General features: G+C 42.1%; 2 protein-coding genes across 3 annotated transcripts in view; one reads left to right on the top strand and one right to left on the bottom strand.

Moving 5' to 3' along the window:
* Nucleotides 1-13,296, bottom strand: part of cib2 (calcium and integrin binding family member 2) — a gene marked incomplete at both ends in the record, with an annotated part of 33,557 nt that extends 20,261 nt beyond the window's left edge. Inside the window, 2 exons of one of the 2 annotated variants that reach the window (XM_084334835.1) lie at nucleotides 10,204-10,238; nucleotides 13,246-13,296. In XM_084334835.1, the coding sequence (XP_084190961.1) occupies nucleotides 10,204-10,238; nucleotides 13,246-13,296 (86 nt within the window). The remainder of the gene's footprint in view (nucleotides 1-10,203; nucleotides 10,239-13,245) is intronic. The other variant, XM_084334836.1, reaches the window with a different exon arrangement.
* A 1,571-nt stretch (nucleotides 13,297-14,867) lies between these two features.
* On the top strand, nucleotides 14,868-18,552 carry lrrc61 (leucine rich repeat containing 61). The gene is made up of 9 exons (XM_084334368.1): nucleotides 14,868-15,006; nucleotides 16,063-16,158; nucleotides 16,244-16,390; nucleotides 16,488-16,548; nucleotides 16,802-16,887; nucleotides 16,979-17,044; nucleotides 17,156-17,224; nucleotides 17,656-17,781; nucleotides 17,884-18,552. Exons 1-9 carry the CDS (start codon nucleotides 14,985-14,987, stop codon nucleotides 17,988-17,990), a joined length of 780 nt encoding a protein of 259 aa, XP_084190494.1. The 5' UTR covers nucleotides 14,868-14,984; the 3' UTR covers nucleotides 17,991-18,552.
* Nucleotides 18,553-22,572: the final 4,020 nt, after the last annotated feature.

Here is a 22,572-nt window from a genome sequence, read left to right as displayed (position 1 = left end):
CCATGTTAGTATATTGTTATGTTATTGATGTCATTGTAAGTATTGTCTAAGTGTTGTATGTCTAAAAAAATTTGTTTAAAAAAGAAGATAATGAAAAGTTTTTTTTTTTTTTATATATCTTTTTCCCCCTCCTTTTTTTCCGATTTTCTCCCATCCCAATGTTAGTCGTTATGCCAATTCCCAATCCCCTTCCTGGTCGCTGCGCACTTACCCCCCACAGTCGGTCTGGGAGAGTGGAGGCTACCACGTGCTTCCTCCGACACACGTCCAGCCAATCAACCGCTTCTTTTCACCTGGCAGCGCGGATTCTCACTGAGAGGGCGTAGCGTGTGGAAGGATCACACTATCCCACTTAGATCCTATCCGCGCTTAGCAGGCGCCCCGACCGAACTGTAGGAGTCGCTGTTTACAACGACCCGGACCCACCCGCCAGCTTCTCCCACCCTCTAATACTGCCAATTGTATTAGTGTGAACGGCCAGCCAAGCTGGTGACAACCCCGGAGCTGTGAGCTGGATTCGAACAGGCGAATCCAGCCGCTCCGGGGTTGGTGACGAACGCAATCTCCGTTACGCCACCTGACCGCCCGATAATGACCCGTTCTAAAGACAGAAGTGGACGGTGATTAGGGAGCTTCCAGACACGTGTCATTTGGGAGCTTTGGTTCTTGCTGTAGGCTAGTTGGTATATTAAGCAGATGCTGCCCTACAGACAGTAAACACAGGAGCAGAGCAGGGGGGGGGGGGGCTCCAGGATGACTCATACTGAGCATGCATGCATCTGACTGGAACCATATAGCCTGACGGGCCAAAGGATACACCGGTATAACCATGCCACTACGCAACACATTTAAAGGGGCACTTCACACAAAAAAACGATGCTGATTTATTTTGCCACATAATCTAACAACACACATCCCCAAAAAAACTGGTGGCCATATTCAAACAAATTTACTCTCAATAACTGTCAAGTTGAGTTTTTGGATGTGTTTCATGTTAGAATTAGGACGATTATTTAATCCTGTGCACACATCCTCTTTCTCTCTCCCTCACTCTCCCTCTTTCTCTCTGTCTCTCTCTCTCCCTCATTATTTTACATCAGTGAAGGCGGATGGTCCATGTCAATAGGTGTGAGGAGGTTGTATACACAGTGAGCACATTAAAGTGTACTTTGTACTCGGACGCCAAAGTACTACACGTGCTGATGCTTCACAGAGGGTACAGTAGCGCCGCTCGTGCCGAAAGCCACGGTGAGACCTACGTGCTACTGAACAGAAATGGAACTGGGCGCCAGGCGACGGCGAAAAGAGCAGCGACAGCCCACATATCTTGGCCTTAAAGGGAAGATGAAGCAGTGCGATAAATACATATTCATAGCATCACATTAGTATTTAGATAAGCCACAGAAGAAGTCACGTTATAAAAATAAGCAGTTTCTAAGAAAAAACAATTTGTTGTGTACATTTCTGAAGCATTTAGCATTATGGGCGCGGCCATTTTGTTGCTGACGTCATACCGTGGCTTGGGTGTATACACTCTGGTTAGCTGCCTATATTGAATGGGTCAGTCAGCAAATAAAATGTTGCCTACAAAACAACGGGACCGCGGTGGTTCTGTTTGTATTGCTCCTGGCTGTTCAAACTAATTTTACCATGTGAGAGAGAGGAAAGTTGGTTAATTTCCACAAACTACCAGTGAAAAAAACAGTGTTGTTGACATGTTGGCTCGGGCTGCCTGCACCCAGACGGCGCGACCAGCCTGTTGGACAGGGAAGGAGGATCTGCAGCGAACACTTCATTGCCTCGGATTATGTTGTTGGGGTGGGATGTTTGTCCAGAAGACCACTAATCAGCTGAAGCCGGACGCGGTTCCCTCGGTCTTCGACAGACAGACCGGCGTTAGCTCTCGGGAGCGATCGCTAGCTAGTTGGCACCAGCCGGGGCCAGGCGTTAGCTCTCGCTAGCTAGCGTTAGCAACCGGAGCGTCGCGGAGCATTCAGCCTGCTGGCTACCTAGACCCACTTCAACCAGCGTCGCGGAGCATTCAGCCTGCTGGCTACCTAGACCCACTTCAACCAGCGTCGCGGAGCATTCAGCCTGCTGGCTACCTAGACCCACTTCAACCAGCGTCGCGGAGCATTCAGCCTGCTGGCTACACAAGCTGTGTAGCCAGCAGGCTGAATGCTCCGCGACGCTCCGGTTGCTAACGCTAGCTAGCGAGAGCTAACGCCGGGCCCCGAGAGCTAACGCCGGTCTGTCTGTCGAAGACCGAGGGAACCGCGTCCGGCTTCAGCTGATTAGTGGTCTTCTGGACAAACATCCCACCCCAACAACATAATCCGAGGCAATGAAGTGTTCGCTGCAGATCCTCCTTCCCTGTCCAACAGGCTGGTCGCGCCGTCTGGGTGCAGGCAGCCCGAGCCAACATGTCAACAACACTGTTTTTTTCACTGGTAGTTTGTGGAAATTAACCAACTTTCCTCTCTCTCACATGGTAAAATTAGTTTGAACAGCCAGGAGCAATACAAACAGAACCACCGCGGTCCCGTTGTTTTGTAGGCAACATTTTATCTGCTGACTGACCCATTCAATATAGGCAGCTAACCAGAGTGTATACACCCAAGCCACGGTATGACGTCAGCCATGACGTCAGCAACAAAATGGCGGCGCCCATGTTGAAAACAGGGATATTATATTATATTTTTCAGACAAATAAGATAGATTTCACATTTGATTATAGAACCCTGTCTTACACAAGGTACACAACAAACAAACTAGGATCACATTGCTCACTGCTTCATCTCCACTTTAAGGTATAAGGAAGGTTAACACTAATCTACGGCCCTCTTACACTCTGACCTCTGAGCGGCCCCTTCATGTGGCACCTCGGTTGCCATAGCAGTGGTATCCATCTCTACCGACACTGGTCTTAAGAGGACGACCTTGCGAAGGTGAGATAAAATAAACCTGTCAAGATGATGCAGTATCACTGGGACCCTTTCTCTCAAGCACAGGGGAGAAGGGTGAATCAACCAGCGGGTTCTGATCTGCGGCGAGAGCTCCAGAAATACAAGACACAAGACAGTGACTCCTTTTGACGGTCTGGTGTTTCCTGTTCTCTTCTTAGCTCTCAGGAATTTAAATGAAAAGAACAAACAAACGTTAAAAATAAGCACTAAAAGGTTTCAGATAAATGTGACTGTTTGGCTCAAATGCAAGTAGGCTGTACTGTATCACTATATAGTATGTATATTATTTGTATGGTCTCTGTATGTAATGTATAGTATATCGTTTTTGGTCTTTGAGCCACGAAATAATGAATAACAGCAATTTATGGAAAATCATGTACAGGCATGTTAGCCTTGTGGGGACAGAAACAAGAGGCGACAGTGGCTCAGGAGATAGAGCGGTCGTCGGAAGGTTCCCGGGTTAGATTCCGGCTCCTTGTGGGGCGGCGTGGCTCAGGGGTAGAGCGGGTTGTCCAATGATCCAAGGGTGGTTCGAATCCCGCTCAAGCCCATGTCCATCCCACTGCCGTTGTGTCCTTGGGCAAGACACTTAACCTACTTGCCTCGTATGAATGTGTATGCATGTGAATGAATGTTGGTGGTGGTCGGAGGGGCCGTAGGCGTTGATTATTCGCCACGCTTCCGTGAGTCTGCCTCAGGGCAGCTCTGGCTGCAATTGTAGCTTACCACCACCGGTATGACTGTGTATGAACGAATAATGGACTCTGTGAAGCGCTCTGGGTCAGTGAAGAGCGCTATATAAATCCAAGTCATCATCATCTCCTCTCTGGCAGTGTGTCGAAGTGTCCTTGAGCAAGGCACTTACTGTAACGCCTAACTGCTCCCATTGAGCAGTTTGTCATGTTGCACGGTCGCCTCCGCCATGTGTGAGTGAATGGGTAAATGTCAGGCATAAGTTGTAAAGCGCTTTGGATGAAATGCTTGCTATATAAATGCTAAACCAAAAGCGACCTGTTGCCATGCAGGTATGGTGTTGCAGAGTGCTGAGGTGCTCAGATGGTTGACCTCACGGTCATCAGTCATAGCCTGTTTCTTTAACCTGCATAACAGTGTGATAATATACAGTGTCAGCCTGTGCCGCTGGGAACAGAAGCTGGAGTGCTTTATGTAGGTCATAAAGGGTGGGTCTCCATTAAGCTTTTTTTTATTGATCCCCTTGGCAAGATTCACACCAACATGGAGGAGGGTACAGGTATGAGCAGGGTAATAGTAGAAAGACATAAATATAGGCAATACAATTTTATCTGAATATAAAAATATGAGAAAAAATAAACAGCCTAACGAATAAGCCAACCGCTGGTTGTGACCAATTTGGCTACAGGAAATTCCAACAGTTTCTCACTGCCTTGATACGTGCATCATCTGAGCACTGTAGCCATTAACTTGATGCAATTATCTAGTGGCAAAGAGAACTGTATATCTGCAGGCGACAAAGTGTCAGACTTGTGGTGCATGAGGTATGGCTTTTCAAGGATACACATTTAGACGTTTCATTATAGTGTCGCCATCTGGCTGATTGGTGTGATACTTGTTATTACTGCACATTAATTAATTAGCGCATTACTGCACTAATATCTATCACTGTGGATGATGTCTCTACCATGTACTATATCATGTTCTATATCATGTACTATATCAGGTTCTATATCATGTTCTATATCATGTTCTATATCATGTTCTATATCATGTTCTATATCAGGTTCTATATCAGGTTCTATATCATGTTCTATATCAGGTTCTATATCATGTTCTATATCAGGTTCTATATCATGTTCTATATCATGTTCTATATCATGTTCTATATCAGGTTCTATATCATGTTCTATATCATGTTCTATATCATGTTCTATATCATGTTCTATATCAGGTTCTATATCATGTTCTATATCATGTTCTATATCATTTACTATATAGTGTTCTATATCATGTTCTATATCAGGTTCTATATCATGTTCTATATCATTTACTATATCAGGTTCTATATCAGGTTCTATATCATGTTCTATATCAGGTTCTATATCATGTTCTATATCATGTTCTATATCAGGTTCTATATCAGGTTCTATATCATGTTCTATATCAGGTTCTATATCATGTTCTATATCATGTACTATATAGTGTTCCATATCAGGTTCTATATCAGGTTCTATATCATGTTCTATATCATGTTCTATATCAGGTTCTATATCAGGTTCTATATCATGTTCTATATCATGTTCTATATCAGGTTCTATATCATGTTCTATATCAGGTTCTATATCATGTTCTATATCATGTACTATATAGTGTTCTATATCATGTTCTATATCAGGTTCTATATCATGTTCTATATCAGGTTCTATATCATGTTCTATATCAGGTTCTATATCATGTACTATATAGTGTTCTATATCATGTACTATATAGTGTTCTATATCATGTTCTATATCAGGTTCTATATCATGTTCTATATCATGTACTATATAGTGTTCTATATCATGTACTATATCATGTACTATATTGTGTTCTATATCATGTTCTATATCAGGTTCTATATCAAGTACTATCATGGGAAACAAAACCTTTTGACATTTTTGGGATTGATTGGCAAACAGATGGATGGACGGACCAATAGACCGAACTGCACGATGATCACATCTAAAAGGACGCCATATTGTTATTGTTATAGTTCTAACTGAAGATCCACTCTGCTGGAGACATTATATAGCCATACTTACAGAGCCCATGGCCACAAAGTGTTCTGAAACTCAAGAAGACGTGGGTATTGGTTGGACAGATGAAGCTGACCTGGAGTGCCCTGGTGTGTGTGGGAGTATGACAGGTGTGGTTAATTTGACATGGCCTGAAGCTACTGGCTGAGGCAGCGTTCTAAAGGGAGTAGATGAAAGCCTTGTTGCTAAGGAGTAAAGCTGAGACTTCAGGGGCATTTTATAAACTATTCAAATTAAATGTATCTTCTTTCTTTGTGTGGCTGGGGATGAACAGGAGGAGCTATACGCTATAAATATGGTCAACGCTGAGCGTCATATCCTGTAGCCCTATCCAAAAACACATCTCACGAGAAGCAAAAAATAAGCAAATCACTCAAAACATTCTCAGATACATTAATACTAAAGACGATAATGATTAAAAAGATCTTGGGAAAACATCAACATTAAATACTGTACCCACTGCACATAATTACCATTAAAAATACAGAGAGAATCTATATAGAATTCATGAAACTGCTCATTCCTACCATTGACACAAACACAAGGCGCGGAACACTGCTAATACAGGTCAGCAAATCAGTGCATAAAGCAGACCAAATTTTAAGCCAATGATTAAGTGATATGACTGTAACCTGACATTCAGCTAGACTGCAACATTCTCCTGTATCTGCTTTTCACTTCTCAATGTAGACATTCGATCTTCAAATTAGAGTAAAGTTGAACAGAATATCGTGAAACATCAGAGCCAATCCCATTACAAACTCATGATTGATTGATGGCTGTCGTCGTGGGGATGAGTGACAGATGGGTGCAGGAGGAAAACCCTGATGCTTCAGTTACTCATGATACCAGCTATATTGATGGAGTCTGAATGTTAGGTCTCATGTTTAGTAGTGCAGGTCACACGTGTTCACACAGCGAGAAACAGGAGACTTCCATCAGGTGAAAACAACACCGAGGTCAGAAGGTCAGAAAGATATGATAAAGGTTATAAAGAGGAACCAAGGGAACTTTACTAACCAAGCGAGTGAAGCCACAAAGAATTCAACTTTGCATGCACATTAATATTACAGAAAGAAAAACAATATGGTATACAGTATTGCACACTACACAGTGCAGTACACCCGTTTTGATTGATGCCATGAAATATGTCAGAATCAATAGCTGTGTCAGGCCCCCGTTTGTATTTACTGTGCTGAACGCGGAGGAGGAGGCGGGGGTGATGGGGGGACGGGGGAGACGGGGGAGGGGGAGAGGGGTTAGACAGGGGAGGTGGGGCATCAGAGTCAATAATAGGTTGGATAAAAGAAGAGTCCAATACCTTGGGTTACGCTGGTTGACTGAAGGTTGGGTTGTTAGAACCCTGCAGACTCTAGCACAGTGTGTATTATGACTGATATGGTATACAGACCCTCATCTGCACCTTTTGTCTACTGTTTACATGTATTCATATTTTATATATATATAAAAAAATGTATTACCTATATTTATATTTATATTCTAGGTATTCCTATTACCCTGCCGGCCTGCCCATACCTGTACCTCCCCTCCCCCATTCTGCTATTACACCTGAATTTCCCCCAAGGTGATCAATAAAGGAATGTCTTGTCTTGTCTTGTCTTGTCTTGTCTTATCCTTCTTATCTTATAACAATATAAATAGATATATGAAAAGTTATTCAGGATGCCCTGATCCTGTAAAAGGTCTAACTTGTCCTATGCTTGGCTCTTTGTATGTTGTGTTTATAGCATATGCTTTGCCTTTGTAATATTTTACAGTTTGTTTAGGGATCTATAATTACATTGAAGAAAAACAAATGCAGATTACACAGGTTAGACAAAAATCATAGTATAATAAACAAATACAAATGTCCTTTAGCTATGTAAACATGTTTGTAATAATATAATAATCTTTTTTAATATCACATTTGATCTATTTTCCATTCAATAGCATTCTAATAAGCATAAGAACAAAGTGTATTCAACTGTGTTCCCTAAAGCTATAATTGTGTTCCTAATGAATCATGATTGTGACATACTTGTGTGATACATAATATCACATAAATGTTGCCAATAAAAAATGGAAATAAGTTGCAAGTTTGTGCCTAAACAGTTTCTAAATAATACAACTACTGCTCCTGCCAGTGAACCTGACGTGTTGCCTTGTTACACTCCTGTTTAAATTGTTCCTGTAGATCAGTGTGTTTCCATTCTGTGCCTCTGAACAGGCATGGGTTCCAGGGCACTTATTCACAAAGCTTCCCCAGAATAGCGAGCGCTGATCTGGGGTCAGTGCTCATGACGATATTCAATCTTAACAAACTGAAGCTGACTCTAGATCAGTCAGTACTCCCACTTTGAGAGGCTCTCTCTGTACAATTGTTTGTGGGTTTTTTGATAGCACAGTCCGTTGTAACAGCAGCAATGTTATGTTGGCGCTTCAGCCAATTACATGCCTGCTGCCTTTTGATAGAGCCACATGAGAAAGAAAAAAACATGCCCTTGCTGAAAGAGCGGGGGGAGAAGAGGGAGAAGGGGGAGAAGGGGGAGAGGGGGCTATAAATTACATCTTCCCAGAATGTAGTCTTCCTCTGAGCGAACATTTCCAGAAGGTTCTGGGACCTACAACCAAGTCATAGATCTTCCTCTGTAGTGAAGTGTCTGCAGGACACAGTCAGTGGAGGACTGTGTCTAATGAACGCCCTCGAGTCACGTGGTGCAGGACTGTGTCTAATGAATGCCCTCGAGCCACGTGGTGGAGGACTGTGTCTAATGAACGCCCTCGAGCCACGTGGTGGAGGACTGTGTCTAATGAACGCCCTCGAGCCACGTGGTGCAGGACTGTGTCTAATGAACGCCCTCGAGCCACGTGGTGGAGGACTGTGTCTAATGAACGCCCTCGAGCCACGTGGTGGAGGACTGTGTCTAATGAACGCCCTCGAGCCACGTGGTGCAGGACTGTGTCTAATGAACGCCCTCGAGCCACGTGGTGGAGGACTGTGTCTAATGAACGCCCTCGAGCCACGTGGTGCAGGACTGTGTCTAATGAACGCCCTCGAGCCACGTGGTGTAGGACTGTGTCTAATGAACGCCCTCGAGCCACGTGGTGCAGGACTGTGTCTAATGAACGCCCTCGAGCCACGTGGTGCAGGACTGTGTCTAATGAACGCCCTCGAGCCACGTGGTGGAGGACTGTGTCTAATGAACGCCCTCGAGCCACGTGGTGGAGGACTGTGTCTAATGAACGCCCTCGAGCCACGTGGTGGAGGACTGTGTCTAATGAACGCCCTCGAGCCACGTGGTGGAGGACTGTGTCTAATGAACGCCCTCGAGCCACGTGGTGCAGGACTGTGTCTAATGAACGCCCTCGAGCCACGTGGTGCAGGACTGTGTCTAATGAACGCCCTCGAGCCACGTGGTGGAGGACTGTGTCTAATGAACGCCCTCGAGCCACGTGGTGGAGGACTTGGGAGAGAGAAAGAGAGAGAGAGAGAGAGAGAGAGAGAGAGAGAGAGAGAGAGAGAGAGAGAGAGAGAGAGAGAGAGAGAGAGAGAGAGAGAGTGGTATGGGTGACAGTGGATCAGGTGATAGTGCAGTCATCTGGTAATCGGAAGGTTCTCGGTTAGATTCTGGCTCCTCCCGTCAAAGTGTCCTTGAGCAAGACACTTAACCCCTAACTGCTCCCGGTGAGCAGGTTGGCACCTTGCATGGTTGCCTCCGTCGGTGAGTGAATGGGTGAATGTGAGGCATAAGTTGTAAAGTGCTTTGGATAAAAGCTTCTATATAAATGCAGTCCATTTAGTATTTGTGAACATGTGGTTAATGGTCATTTCTTCCTTAGGAATAAGTAGCAATAACTAGAACATGATTGACTGCCTCAACAGTCTGCCTTGGTCAACTTCATTAACAGCGAGCAATCTAATTACCAGTGAGTAGTGGGCCAGACTGTCCAGACATGTGCCTGGAAACCCAGAGTACATAACATACAGTACATTTTAATGGGTTGTTATAGGAACACACCACTTGGGATGTATTGGAGAATGCATCAATTCTCTGAACCTTCCTGGGAATAACATCACAAACCTTGCTCCACTCTCATCTCTTCGACTCCTCCTTGTACTCAATGTGTCCAACAACAGGATTTCCAATATAGGTAAGAATTTAGAAGCAGTTACGCTTTAATTTGCTCTCTGTGTTTAGTGCTTATCGAATAAATCTTCCCACTGTGGCTGCCTGGTAATGCAATTTCCAGGTAATGCTGTCTAATATGTTCATCTTTAAAATACATTTCTATAAGAACCATTGCATCCGCGTCCACAATAATCCAACAACTGTCGCCAGTCGTGGTTGTAGTACCATAAGAGGAATAGTATATGCTTTATGTGCAATTGGGCTTATTGTTTTGTCTGGCTGTGATTTCTACAAAGGGAATGAGGAGTCGATAAAAATCAAAGAGACTGAACTTACCGAAGGATTTCTTTGCGTGTGAAAAAAGTGCAATCCTGGGATGAGAAGAAAACAGCAAGTCAAAAATTAAGCGTGATTAGTACTGTATTCTATTATGAAGGAAGTCTCACAAAATGATTTGTAATAATTCGGTAAGAAATGAGGATTGTATGTTGTAGGCTGCAGTATAAAGGCCTAAACATACCCTGAATTACATATCAGATTGTCAGATAGAATAACGTTATCGTCCAGGAGGCCTATGGAGGTCAGCTGTACACCCCTCACTGTGAACCCTGATCCCTGTCTCCCATGTCTCTCAAGTGATGACATTGTGTCTGAACGTTATCACCCGCCTCTTGCCATAATGAGGTTGAGGCGAGGGAACATGATAAGGTGTTGTCTGTGGCTGTCTACGCTGTGGCCCGTACAGTATATGCTGGCGCACGCGCTGTCCGACAGCCCTGGTGATGGCACCTCGATTTCAATTTGTCTTGCATCCATACAGTCTCTCAGCCCTGCTTCTGATTGTGAGATGTGGAGCCCAGCCAGCTAGCCTCTGGAGACAGCTTTATTAGCAAGAGATTTAGCTCTCGTGGTTTATCCTCTTCACTGTCACACACCAGATTATGCAAAACCATGACTGGGGATCTCCAGAGGGCTCATGGAGCAGCTTTGGAATTTATAGACATCAGCTTATGAGCATTGTTAATTGCTCATAAATTTGAAATATTAGGACATTATTATTCTGTGTGATGTAAAGCCAAGCTATTACTAACCTCAGAGTTATTGGCGGATAGAGGGAGTTGAATTAATTTACTATCATACTTGACTACGGTCTTCATATCTGATACTACTGAGAGACAAATAAATTAATAAATCTTTCGCAATGAAAGATTTCTCAATATGGTGTCATTTGTACAGTACTGTGCATGCTTAGTTCTGATCCATGAACTAGGAATCACTTGAAGATCCAGCCCAATAGTCAAAGTCTTTTAGACAGGAATAAGATCATTTCTGATGCCAATGCTGCAGTGCTTATATTAGCTGTCCTGCTACCCAAGAGCTGAGCTGTTTGTCACTTTACTGTAGAGGTTCATGTACAACACATGGACCGATCATTACTAAAATGAACACAGGACGGCCTTCTCTATAAAGCTTTTCATATTCTCATCTGTGACTTGGTGTCTAGTTTGGTATTTGACTATTTTCACATTATACTTTTGAACAGTTTGCTCTGTGAATGGAAAAGACACTATTTTGGAACTTTGTTAACACATTGTAAACTGGAATATAGATGTTTTACCAACAGATCAATGTAAACAAACCTTTTAAAGCAAAGAAATACAGCAAATAGAATTAAGATCACATGTCTACCCAATGTCTAGTGTTCAGCTCAGTCGAGGTCTCTATTCTTACTTCTTATTCTTGGGGGGCGGGGCTTCCCATTTGTTTACATTTGGATCTAGAGCTGTTACTAATGATTATTTAAGTCATTAATGAATGCAGCGATTATTTGATCGATTACTCAATGCATCTAAATTATCCCCCCCCCCCCCCCCCCCCCTCCCTCCAAATAAAAAGCATACAATTGAACATGTTCATTGAAGTTTAGGCTATACTTGTGTCTTTCTCCTATTCATGGACACTGGAATTGAGCGAAAGCATACACTTTAACATGTTATTTATTGTTTGTTTTTAGCATTTTTTAACAGTCTTAGTGCTTCTGAATGAAATTCTTATTCTTATTTTGTATTTCCATCAAACTAGATGCTTTGGAACATTTAACAGCCCCCAAGGAAATGTTTCGAACTATCAATGCAGTATTTAAAATATATATATATTCTGTCGTCAATTTATTTAATTCAGTGGCTTAAATGTGACACCCCTATGTGGATCATTGATACAACCTTTACATCTCTTTGAAACATCTGTGTGGTTCTCCTCCATCACTGACATGTACAAGAGTAAATTAAGTCTATAGAAGACACATTATAGTAAGGGCTGTTAAGAGCAGCAGAAGTAACCAGAGAAGCTCTCCAGTACAAAATTATCTCTTGGGGGTAAAGTTTCAACGCATGGTATCACACTGGCTTGGCATCAATTATTAAGTCACACCTAATCACATGATAAACCTGTGCAGAAGATGTGTTTCTTCTCAGGACACTCGAGGAATACTGTTACAGAGGACACCAAGGCAGGTCTTCTCAGATGTTGTTGGCACATCTGAGACCACAAGATCTCCCAGTTCGTTTGGAAATCAAAACCATCTGTGTGGTTATCGCTCTCTTCTAAACTTGATTATTGTGCATCATAATTTGATGCGGCCCAGACTAAGATGAGATCCATCCCAGGAAGCAGTGTAACGGTTAAATAAATCCATACATCTGTCAATGCCCGCATAGACTAGCACATTTCTGTCAAAGCACAAAACAAGCTTCTCAAGAATGTTTATTTCAGAATTACCAAAGTCAATGACTTTTTTTTTACCATGGTCACAGCAAAGGGCCAACACCACTGCATTAATCTGTGAAAACTATCTAAGCACAGCTTGTAGCTGTCAATGATTGACAGTGACCAAAAAATAAGACATACACTGACTGAGTATAGTGACACAGCTGTGGGCAGTATACTCAGCTCTAGGTAAACAAAAGTGTTGTATACTGCTCCTTGACTTGATCTATTCTGCATTCTGTTTACCTTTCTAATAATGGTGAGTAATTACTAATAAGCAGCTAATTAGTCAATTATCCACATGGCCACGTCTACAGCTATTGCAGACAATATACAAATGTTTTTCTTTCTGTCATTTTTCTCAAATGAAAAGGTAGGTCACCGTCTAGTACAGAGTAGTTTATATGCCTGACCTACAACCCCAAGATCCACCGATATTCAAACATGTAAACGCGTGACACCAAGGAGATAATTAACCCGGCATAAAAGAAGAGTTGTTGTTTTAGGATCGCACGTGCTAGACAGAATAACATTCAAAACATTCTTCCAGAATCTTAATATTAAGAAAATACGATATGGAGAATAACTTTAATAATAAGAACGAGCGCTTACCTGGTATGCATCGAGTTGTTCATCAGTAAATATCGTTTGCTTATTACCCATCTTAATCGAGTAATATTTCTCTTGTACAGATTCATCACATTGAAAGTTCGATGCGTTTTCTGAAATCTAGGCATGTATGGCATGTAGGCGACGGGGGTCCGAGAAGAAACGGTCTCCGCATGTGTCCTCTCATTTGCAAGTCCTCAAAGTATAGGTGCGTTCGCAAGTGATGTCCTCCATAAATGACCAAACTTAGGCATAATAGACGACTGCAATTGGGGGGGGAAACAACTAAAAACAATAGCGACAATTGGTTTCAAAAGAAGCTGAAGTGAGGCGGAGTCCAGTGATCGTTGAGTAGGGTGTATCTGCAGTCGTTGGCTGATCGTTTCAGCACCGACTGCTGTCCACTGTATGGGTTCTACTGGGTGACCGTTCATCTTCTACCGACAGGGGGCGTCAGTGCCAGGCCCTCTCCTTTTTTCCTCGCTCGTCGTATGGGAATGTTTTTTCCCCTTCTGACTAGAGGTGAAAAGGAGAAGTACCCGCGGCTACTAACAGTAGTCAGTCACCCAACAGTTGCGTTTGAAAATTGTGGTACTGCAGAAACAATCTACCTAATAGTCTGTGGCCAGCGTACCCATCTCTTTGAAATGAGGAATAAATACATACAAATAAAAAAAAAAATCAATAAAGGAAAGGGACTTTGTTAGGGACTTGGTTTTACCCCCTGCACCCACCCCCTCCAACTATGTACACACCTGATAAGCACTATTACTCAGTAGTACTCATTATATATATATATATATATATATATATATATATATATATATATATATATATATATATATATATATATATATAATGACACTACATTTTAATCTAATGTAATACATAATCTAATATTTAATTGCTGGTCATGTCACCCTGATCATGTCTAGTAGTGAAACACCTATCACAGTGCTGTTTGCAAGTCCCTGTTTTAGAGCGCTGCTCTTTCTTTTTTGTAAATGTTGCTCTTTGAGTCACCGCCCCAATCAGTGGAAATTATGCAACTTTTAATTTTTTTTACGACATTTCCAACCAGATTAGTATTCATGATCCCAACCTCGCATTCATTTTGTGCTGCGCATTGCAAACGAAACGTTTTTAATTTAGCACAGATAGACCTCAAAAGTCAACTTTATTGTGTAAATGTTCTATGTGCAAGACATACAGAACGTTTAAATTACGTTTCCCTCAGACACAATATACAAACACACAATATACAGGACTGCAAGATATGTATAATATATGCAATCAATTAGAATGAGCTCAAATGAGCTTAGTGCAAATTTAGCAGCAGTAGTAGTAAAGTGGCAGTGAGTAAAGTAAAGTGGCAGTGAGTAAAGTAAAGTGGCAGTGTTTGTCTGTGGGGTGGTGTATGTGTGTGTGTGTCTGTGACCTGTTGCATATTGCTGAAATGTTTGCCAAAGGCATGCTTAGACAAGGCTGCCATGATGCTGCTCAGACAGCAGCAACCTGGAACACATCCCTGCCTCCAGGCTACTAGTATTACTGGAGTCCGTCTCATATAATCCACCTGCCCTCTGTTGTCAGCGTGTCCTGTATAACCCAGGCAGGACAGATGCCAATTTCACAGACAAACACCCCCAAAACCCACTGCCCGATCATATCCCTGCATTGGTTAAATACTCAGTGTTGACTTAATAACAGAGCTAGCTTGCCTGATAGCCGAGTATCTAAGGATGGACTCCAAGCGAGATCAAGGTAAGTTGTGATGGATAGCTTGTTGCTATACGTACAGTATGCTAGCCAACACGCCAGCTTTACGCTAAGCTAGTTAGCTGTCAACAACATGCATAGTGATGCTTGATGTGCTGCAGCATCTGAATACCAAAACAATAATACTTTTGTTCAATAGACCCGACACCTTTATTTCACTGACCCATCATCATGATTGCTTCATGGTGTTTGCTGCATTAACCTCTAGTTGACTTGACAGCTAACATAAGCTGCTATAGTATAACGTTAGCTGACAACATCAACTGGTAGCTGTCTGGCTAATAGCTAAGAGATGATCGCATATACACACACCACCATCACTATACCCTCTGTGCTGCAGGTGTTTGTGGAGAGTGCGGGGAGCTGTTTTGCGCGCATGTTACTAATCACATGCTACTAATCAGTCCACACAAGCCCAATTCCCACCCAGAACACGGCTTGTTTAATTTCCCCATGGCATTACAGTGCTGTGTATAACATAAAATAAAATAAAAGTGCTATTGTATAGGCTACTGTACTCATCATGCAATGAAACTTGAAAATATCACATTACTTTTTCACATTGAAGACATTAAGAGTCTTGCCAATGCCTTTACATCTTTTCCAAATATACTACTCACTATGTGTTCCTGCCACTGGCGTACTGTACTGATAATAACAGCCGCAGGATATAAACGGAATATAACTCCGCATGGTTGTTTGTTCATGCATGTTACTAGCGAGCGAAACACCACCGGCAGCAGGGGTGTAAGTTAACATCTTACATCTACTGTGCTCCTGCCTGACGTGACATTTGCCGATTATTATTTGGTTAATGCGGTTGCTACAACCCTACTATTTATAGAGATGCTTGCATGGCTCGTCTCGTCGCTCTTCTTAAAGCAGAAGAGACGGACCCCTTCCCGCATTCAGTCCTTTGCTGCAATAGTGACACGAGTCACGACGATACTTTGGCTTCATGATGTTGTTTCAGTGAGAATCAGAATAGACATGCGAAGTTGAGCTTTGCTCCAATGTGATTATTTTATTTTATTCATCCAGATGGAGAATTTGAGAAGATAACATCTGTCCTGCTCAAGTCACGTACTGGGGAATTTGACTTGGAGTCAATTTTGTTTCTCAAATTCAGAGGTCTTGGTAAGCTGAATTCATCATCTGCAGGTGGCATGGAAGTCTTAAAACAATGCATGCTTGTTTAACACATTTGAATGGGTTGTTATAGGAACACACGACTTGGGATGTATTGGAGAATGCATCAATTTGGAGCGACTGGACCTCTCTGGGAATAACATCACAAACCTTGCTCCACTCTCATCTCTTCGACTCCTCCTTGTACTCAATGTGTCCAACAACAGGATTTCCAATATAGGTAAGAATTTATAAGCAGTTACGCGTTAATTTGCTTTAATTAAATCTTCCCACTGTTCATTAGAATGTATTATTTTGAAATGCTTTTCTAATTTCAGAACCCCTCTCCAGCTGTGACAGTTTACAGAGCTTAAATGTGGCTGGTAATGCAATTTCCAGGTACAGTAATGCTGTCTAATCTGTGACAAAGTGCTTACTTGAGATTAATACCAAGTGTGTGAGGTCATCATTAGTATCAATACAATTCCAAGTTCATCTTTCAAATACATTTCTATAAGAACCATTGCATCCACCTCCACAATAATCCAACATAAATACAGAGGTCTGTTGCCAGTAGTGGTTGTAGTCTAAGAATAATATGATATGATTTATGTACAATTAGGCTATTGTTTTTTATTTTATTTTGTAACAGCATTGAGAACATCCACTGCCTTCAGTCTTTGAGAAAGCTAGAGAGTATAAGACTGAAAGACAATACCTATAATTACACCAATCCAGGTGAGTTTCATTGACCGTCTCATCTGATTGAACACATGAATGCTGAGGAAATTGTAGACGTGTGAGATCATAAGGCCCTTTTCTCGTTCAGTGTGCAGGAACACGTCATATAGAACTATACTTCTAGAGATGTTCCCTAACATCAGAGTGCTGGACGGTAAGATATTTTGTATTGCTCTATTCTCCTGCAGATTAGTTAATACCACCACCACCCTCAATGTGTGCAAATTACCCTGTAAGATTAGCTTCTATCCCGTTTCAAATGTAGGTGAAAGAGTGGTCGGACGTGGGAGCGACTTGTACCAATTATGCAAAGATATTGACGATACCATCAAAGGTACATCCCTCTTATAGTGGACCAATTATCATGGTTGATATTATGTGGTATGACACTCGTTTTAAAGGAGCGTTCCAATATATTTGGTAAATGTACTTATTTGCCATCTTCTGCAGAGTCAGAGAGGAAGATTGGTATAAGTTTCATCTCTGTGTGTCCAGTAGCCACAGAGAGGTCCGGGTGCATGCTAGCTTAGCACAAAGCCTGGAAGCAGTAGGGATCAGCTAGCCTAGCTCTGAAATACAACTTCCAACAACTCCTAAACTGATGCACAGAGATGAAATTGATATCAATCTTCTCATCCGACTCTGGGGAAGATGGAAAATAAGTGTATTTCCCAAAATGTTCACGTGTTCCTTTTAAGTAAAGAAAGGTTAAATAAATAAGTGTTTGAAAATAATGTTTGACACAATTTTTCTATCAATGTTTAGCTGGTTTGTATAAGAATGGACAACTCCCAGAACTTCCTGATTGCAAGCCATGGGTGGAAGATAGTTTCTGGGAGATTAAGAGATCAAACAATGCTATTATTGAAGAGGCCTACAAACAGTTCAATGGTAAGATGTTGTATTTTCATAATAACTGTTTTTTTTACATGTCAACTGAAGTAATAATTTATCATTTAAGTGTAAAACGAATCCTTGTCGCATTCTCCTCAGATGTTCTTCACGAATGTAGACTCCTCAACAACAGAGCGACACACGTCATTTCACAAACCGAAAGATCTCTCAGTTTGAAGAAGCAGCCGAAGCAGTACGCTGTCTAAAACGGACTATTCAGATACACTAAATGTTTTGAGATGCTTTAGTTTCTCAGTGATATCGAAATATATCACGTCTCAATGTACTGTAGTTTTAATTACTATGCTATATCCAAATGCTTGCCCCAAGCACCGTTGCCAGCCTTCACATGCTGGGTGTCGCCGGTGTCGTGCGTCCGATGCATCGCGTTTCAGGAGAGATCCCATTCAGAGTGGTTTCAAACCTTGACCCATGTTGCCATCCCTCCGGATGCTAAACATGTCTTTACCTGCACAGTGTATGCTGTGCTGTGCTGTTGCCTATATCTGTGCTGAGATCTATGCTGCTTTTACGATTTATATAGGATTTATTTAGGATAATTTCTTCGGTTTACATGATCAAAGCTTTACCATGTCACGTTATTGCTGGATCATTGTGGGAACCGTTTCGTCCCATAATTCGTAAGCTTGCTTCGGAAGTTGTATGTTTTGCATACGAGTAATTGAAGGATTGTTTTTGCTATTTCTACTTGTTTTATACCATACATTTTATCATTGGTAATATTGCAAAAAAAATTGTGGGAAATACAGTGGCTTATTAAAAATGCATTGTTGCATTGCGGGTGTCGACTTCTTGTTGTTGTACACCCGTGCAGTCTATTTTTGGAATATAGCCTAAGTGTATGCTTTACAGTTAAAGTTTACTGTCAGTTAATGTTTTGATCGTTGTGTGTAGGCCTTTGTAGCTAAATCAATAGTTTTGTAGGCCAAATGAGGCTTTGAGATACAATCTCGAGCACCATCAGGTGGAGGTAATGGGAAACTACGCCCAATTATAAACATGCATTATTCCTACGGTGTATAATATGAACAAATCCCAAAACAAGAGTGATACAACTAAAATGTGTGATGCCATCACTTATAAATTCTGAAGCTATATTTCAGAACTGAGAACAGTACATAGAATAAAGCTTGTTTGGGTATAAAACATTCTGTGGGTCCACAAAATCAGTCTCCTCATTGTCTATGAACAGTTCCAGACTTTATACTTGATGACATCACACGTTTGAGTCTGGTTTCTGGCTTTATGGGAGAGTAGCTCGTTATGTTCCTTTAGTCAAGCCAAGAGTTTTATTTGTCACGGCATACAAGCATACAGTGAAATGCTAGTAATGAAATGCTTTAGTTAGTAAGGTTAGGGTTAAAGGTGCATTTTGGTACATTTCCTCAGATTTTCCAGGTTTTGGAGATGCATATAGATGTCTGCCATCACTCCAATACAATGGAACGGAATGGCATTGGGTTTGTAGTGCTCAAATCTTTCCTGTGACAAAATGGCATCCAATGTAATAAAGAAAGTCAACCAACAAACTAGATTCTTGTACCGGATCTCCTCTCTGGTAAACAAGAATACCCTGAAGACTCTGGCAGGAGCACTCATTCAAGGGTACTACGACTATGCTTGCACCTCATGGTACCAAAGCACCTCAAAGGCGCTAAAAACAAGATTACAAACATCACAAAACAAACTGGTCAGACTTCTACTTGACCTTACCCCTAGAACCCACCTCACCCCTGCCCACTTTGACAACCTAGGATGGCTTAGAGTAGACGACAGAGTACAGCAACTTGCCTGGTCTACAAGATACACTATACGACTAAGGTACCCATGTATATGTCAAAATACTTCCCAAAGGTCAGTGAATACCACGACCACAACACCAGAGGAAGCTCAACAAATCATGTTAAACTCAGATTTGGCTCAAACAAGGGACTAAACACGTTTCGCAATTATGCCACATCAATGTGGAACGCCCTACCCAAAGCTGTAAAGGAATGTGAATCCCTACCCACATTCAAAACCGCTCTTAAAGAGCACCTACGGGAGGCTGCAATTCGAAACTGGCCACCGTAAATGTCCAAAACCCCCATCCCCTCCTAATAGACAATCCCCCCCACCGCATGTATATATTCTCTCCCCGCCGTATGTATATTTCTCTCCCACCCCCTCCAAATGTACAGTCTCCTCCCCACCGTATGTATATTTCTCTCCCACCCACCCACCCCCTCCTAATGTACAGTCCCCTCCCCATCATATGTATATACTCTGTCAGGATCTATGGGTAACAGTACTGTATATTTGAATATCGTATATGTCACAAATGTAACAGTACTAAATACCTGTATGTCCCTATGCCATAAATGTCATGTATGTTGAGTATGTCATAAATGTCTATATGAATTGAAATGGGGGACCCTGATGTAAACAAGACAAACGTCTTTCTCTGGTCTGCATCCCCTTAACAATTGTGTGTATTGAATATATATAATATATAAAGTAATTTATTATAGTGTGGATTATTTTTAAATGTCTTGCCAGAGCCTGAGGTTTCGGCAAGTGTTTGGTGTCAAATCGGTCTGCCCTCTGGTGTTGATCGAGCAGAATGACAGTATAGTGAGCGTTCGAGTGTGCTAGTTAGGTCCAGAGCCATAGAAGGTGGTGTTGACATGCTGGGGAATCCTAAAGATCGCTCAATTTCAAACTACCCACAACAAGAATAAAATGTTGAATAATCTGGCTGAATCTGTTGCCTTTGGTTGGCACCGTCTGTATGACCTAACCAGATCAAGTGATCTTTAGGATTCCCCAGCATGTCAACATCATATTTCTGACGATGACCTCCGAAACACCTGCCCAGAGGCAGAGGGCAAACTTTTGTACCAAATCGGGACATCCACGACCAAAAGTTTTAAAGAAAATGCGACTATAATAAAATTGGGTGTATCATTAATAACCAAAACGTAAACGTATCTGAACATTTATGAGTTATGCAAGCAAGACTATTAGTTCTATGTATTTTCTGCGTAAAACCATACCTTTAGTGCAAAGGCTGCATATACGCCGTGAAATTAAATCATACATTTTCCAACTCATTTTTCGGTTATTTATAAAAGAGACTGAATAATATGAGGGAGTTCAATCATATAATATATAATGTATTCAATATGAAAATAGTTTCAAGGGACGGTATACCACTGGTTTGTTTACACACATAATAAACCTCTCCATAAAACAGGGACACGTCCCCAAGGACTTCAAAATTGCGAGGGTGACCCCTCTGCACAAAAAGGGCAGCAAATTAGACCCAGGCAACTACCGCCCTGTTTCTATTCTCACCTCCATCTCGAAAGTCATGGAAAAAATAGTCTACGAACAGGTCGAAAAGTACCTAGCGGAAATAAATCTAATCTACGAAATCCAATCTGGCTTCAGAACATCCCACTCCACTGACACATGCCTTCTCTATTTGAACGACCACATCAAACGAGGTGGACGCGGGGAAATACTGCGGCATGGTCATGCTGGACCTACAAAAGGCCTTCGACACTGTCAATCACTCCATTCTGATTGACAAGCTAAAAGCAATCGGTTTTGATAGTCTATCAGTGAGCTGGATGCAATCCTACCTTGAGGGGAGGGAACAGATGGTGGAGGTAAACGATACCCTATCCCCCGCCCTCGCAGTGAGCTGTGGTGTTCCACAAGGAAGCATACTAGGACCGCTACTGTTCTTAATTTATGCAAATGACATGTCATGAGCTTGTGACTGCAACTTGTTCCTGTTTGCGGACGACTCAGCCCTGCTGGTCTCTGACAAGAACAAGTTACAGGTTGAAAAAACCCTCAGCTCGGAACTAGGCAAAATCTGCATATGGCTCGCTGATAACAAACTATCATTACACATGGGCAAAACAGAGTCCATTCTCTTCGGCTCAAATAACAAACTCAGCAAGACCGACGGCTTCTCAGTTACAGTGGGTGACAATATTGTCACAAGGAAAGATGAAATTACCTACCTGGGTTCCATCCTAGAGGCTAATCTCTCCTGTGACAAAATGGCATCCAATGTAATAAAAAAGTAGTACTACGACTATGCTTGCACCTCATGGTACCAAAGCACCTCAAAGGCGCTAAAAACAAAATTACAAACATCTCAAAACAAACTGGTCAGACTACTGCTTGACCTTACTCCTAGAACCCACCTCACCCCTGCCCACTTTGACAACCTAGGATGGCTTAGAGTAGACGACAGAGTACAGAAACGTGTAATGGGCCTGGTCTACAAGATACACTACACGACCAAGGTACCCATGTACATGTCAAAATACTTCCCAAAGGTCAGTGAATACCACGATCACAACACCAGAGGGAGCTCCACAAATCATGTTAAACCCAGATTCGGCTCAAACAAGGGACTAAACACGTTTAGCAATTATGCCACATCAATGTGGAACGCCCTACCTAAAGCTGTAAAGGAATGTGAATCATACCCACTTTCAAAACCACTCTCAAAGAACACCTACGGGAGACTGCAATTCAAAACTGGCCCCTGTAAATGTCCTAACCCAACCCCCTCCAATGTACAGTCATTTACCATATGGTTGTCAATATTCCAATGTACAGTTTTGCTTGTTTGTACAGTGTTTCCCCCCCCAACCCCCTCCAATGTACAGTAAATTACCTAGTATGGTTGTCAATATTCCAATGTACAGTCTTGCTTGACTTGACTTGACTTCCCCCCCCCCCCCCCCCCCAACCCCTCCTACC

The sequence above is a fragment of the Notolepis coatsorum genome (assembly GCF_963971535.1).
Source record: "Notolepis coatsorum genome assembly, chromosome: 18".
Classification (NCBI taxonomy): domain Eukaryota; kingdom Metazoa; phylum Chordata; class Actinopteri; order Aulopiformes; family Paralepididae; genus Notolepis; species Notolepis coatsorum.
Note: the sequence above shows the minus strand (reverse complement) of the source record. Positions and strands in the feature narration are given on the sequence as shown.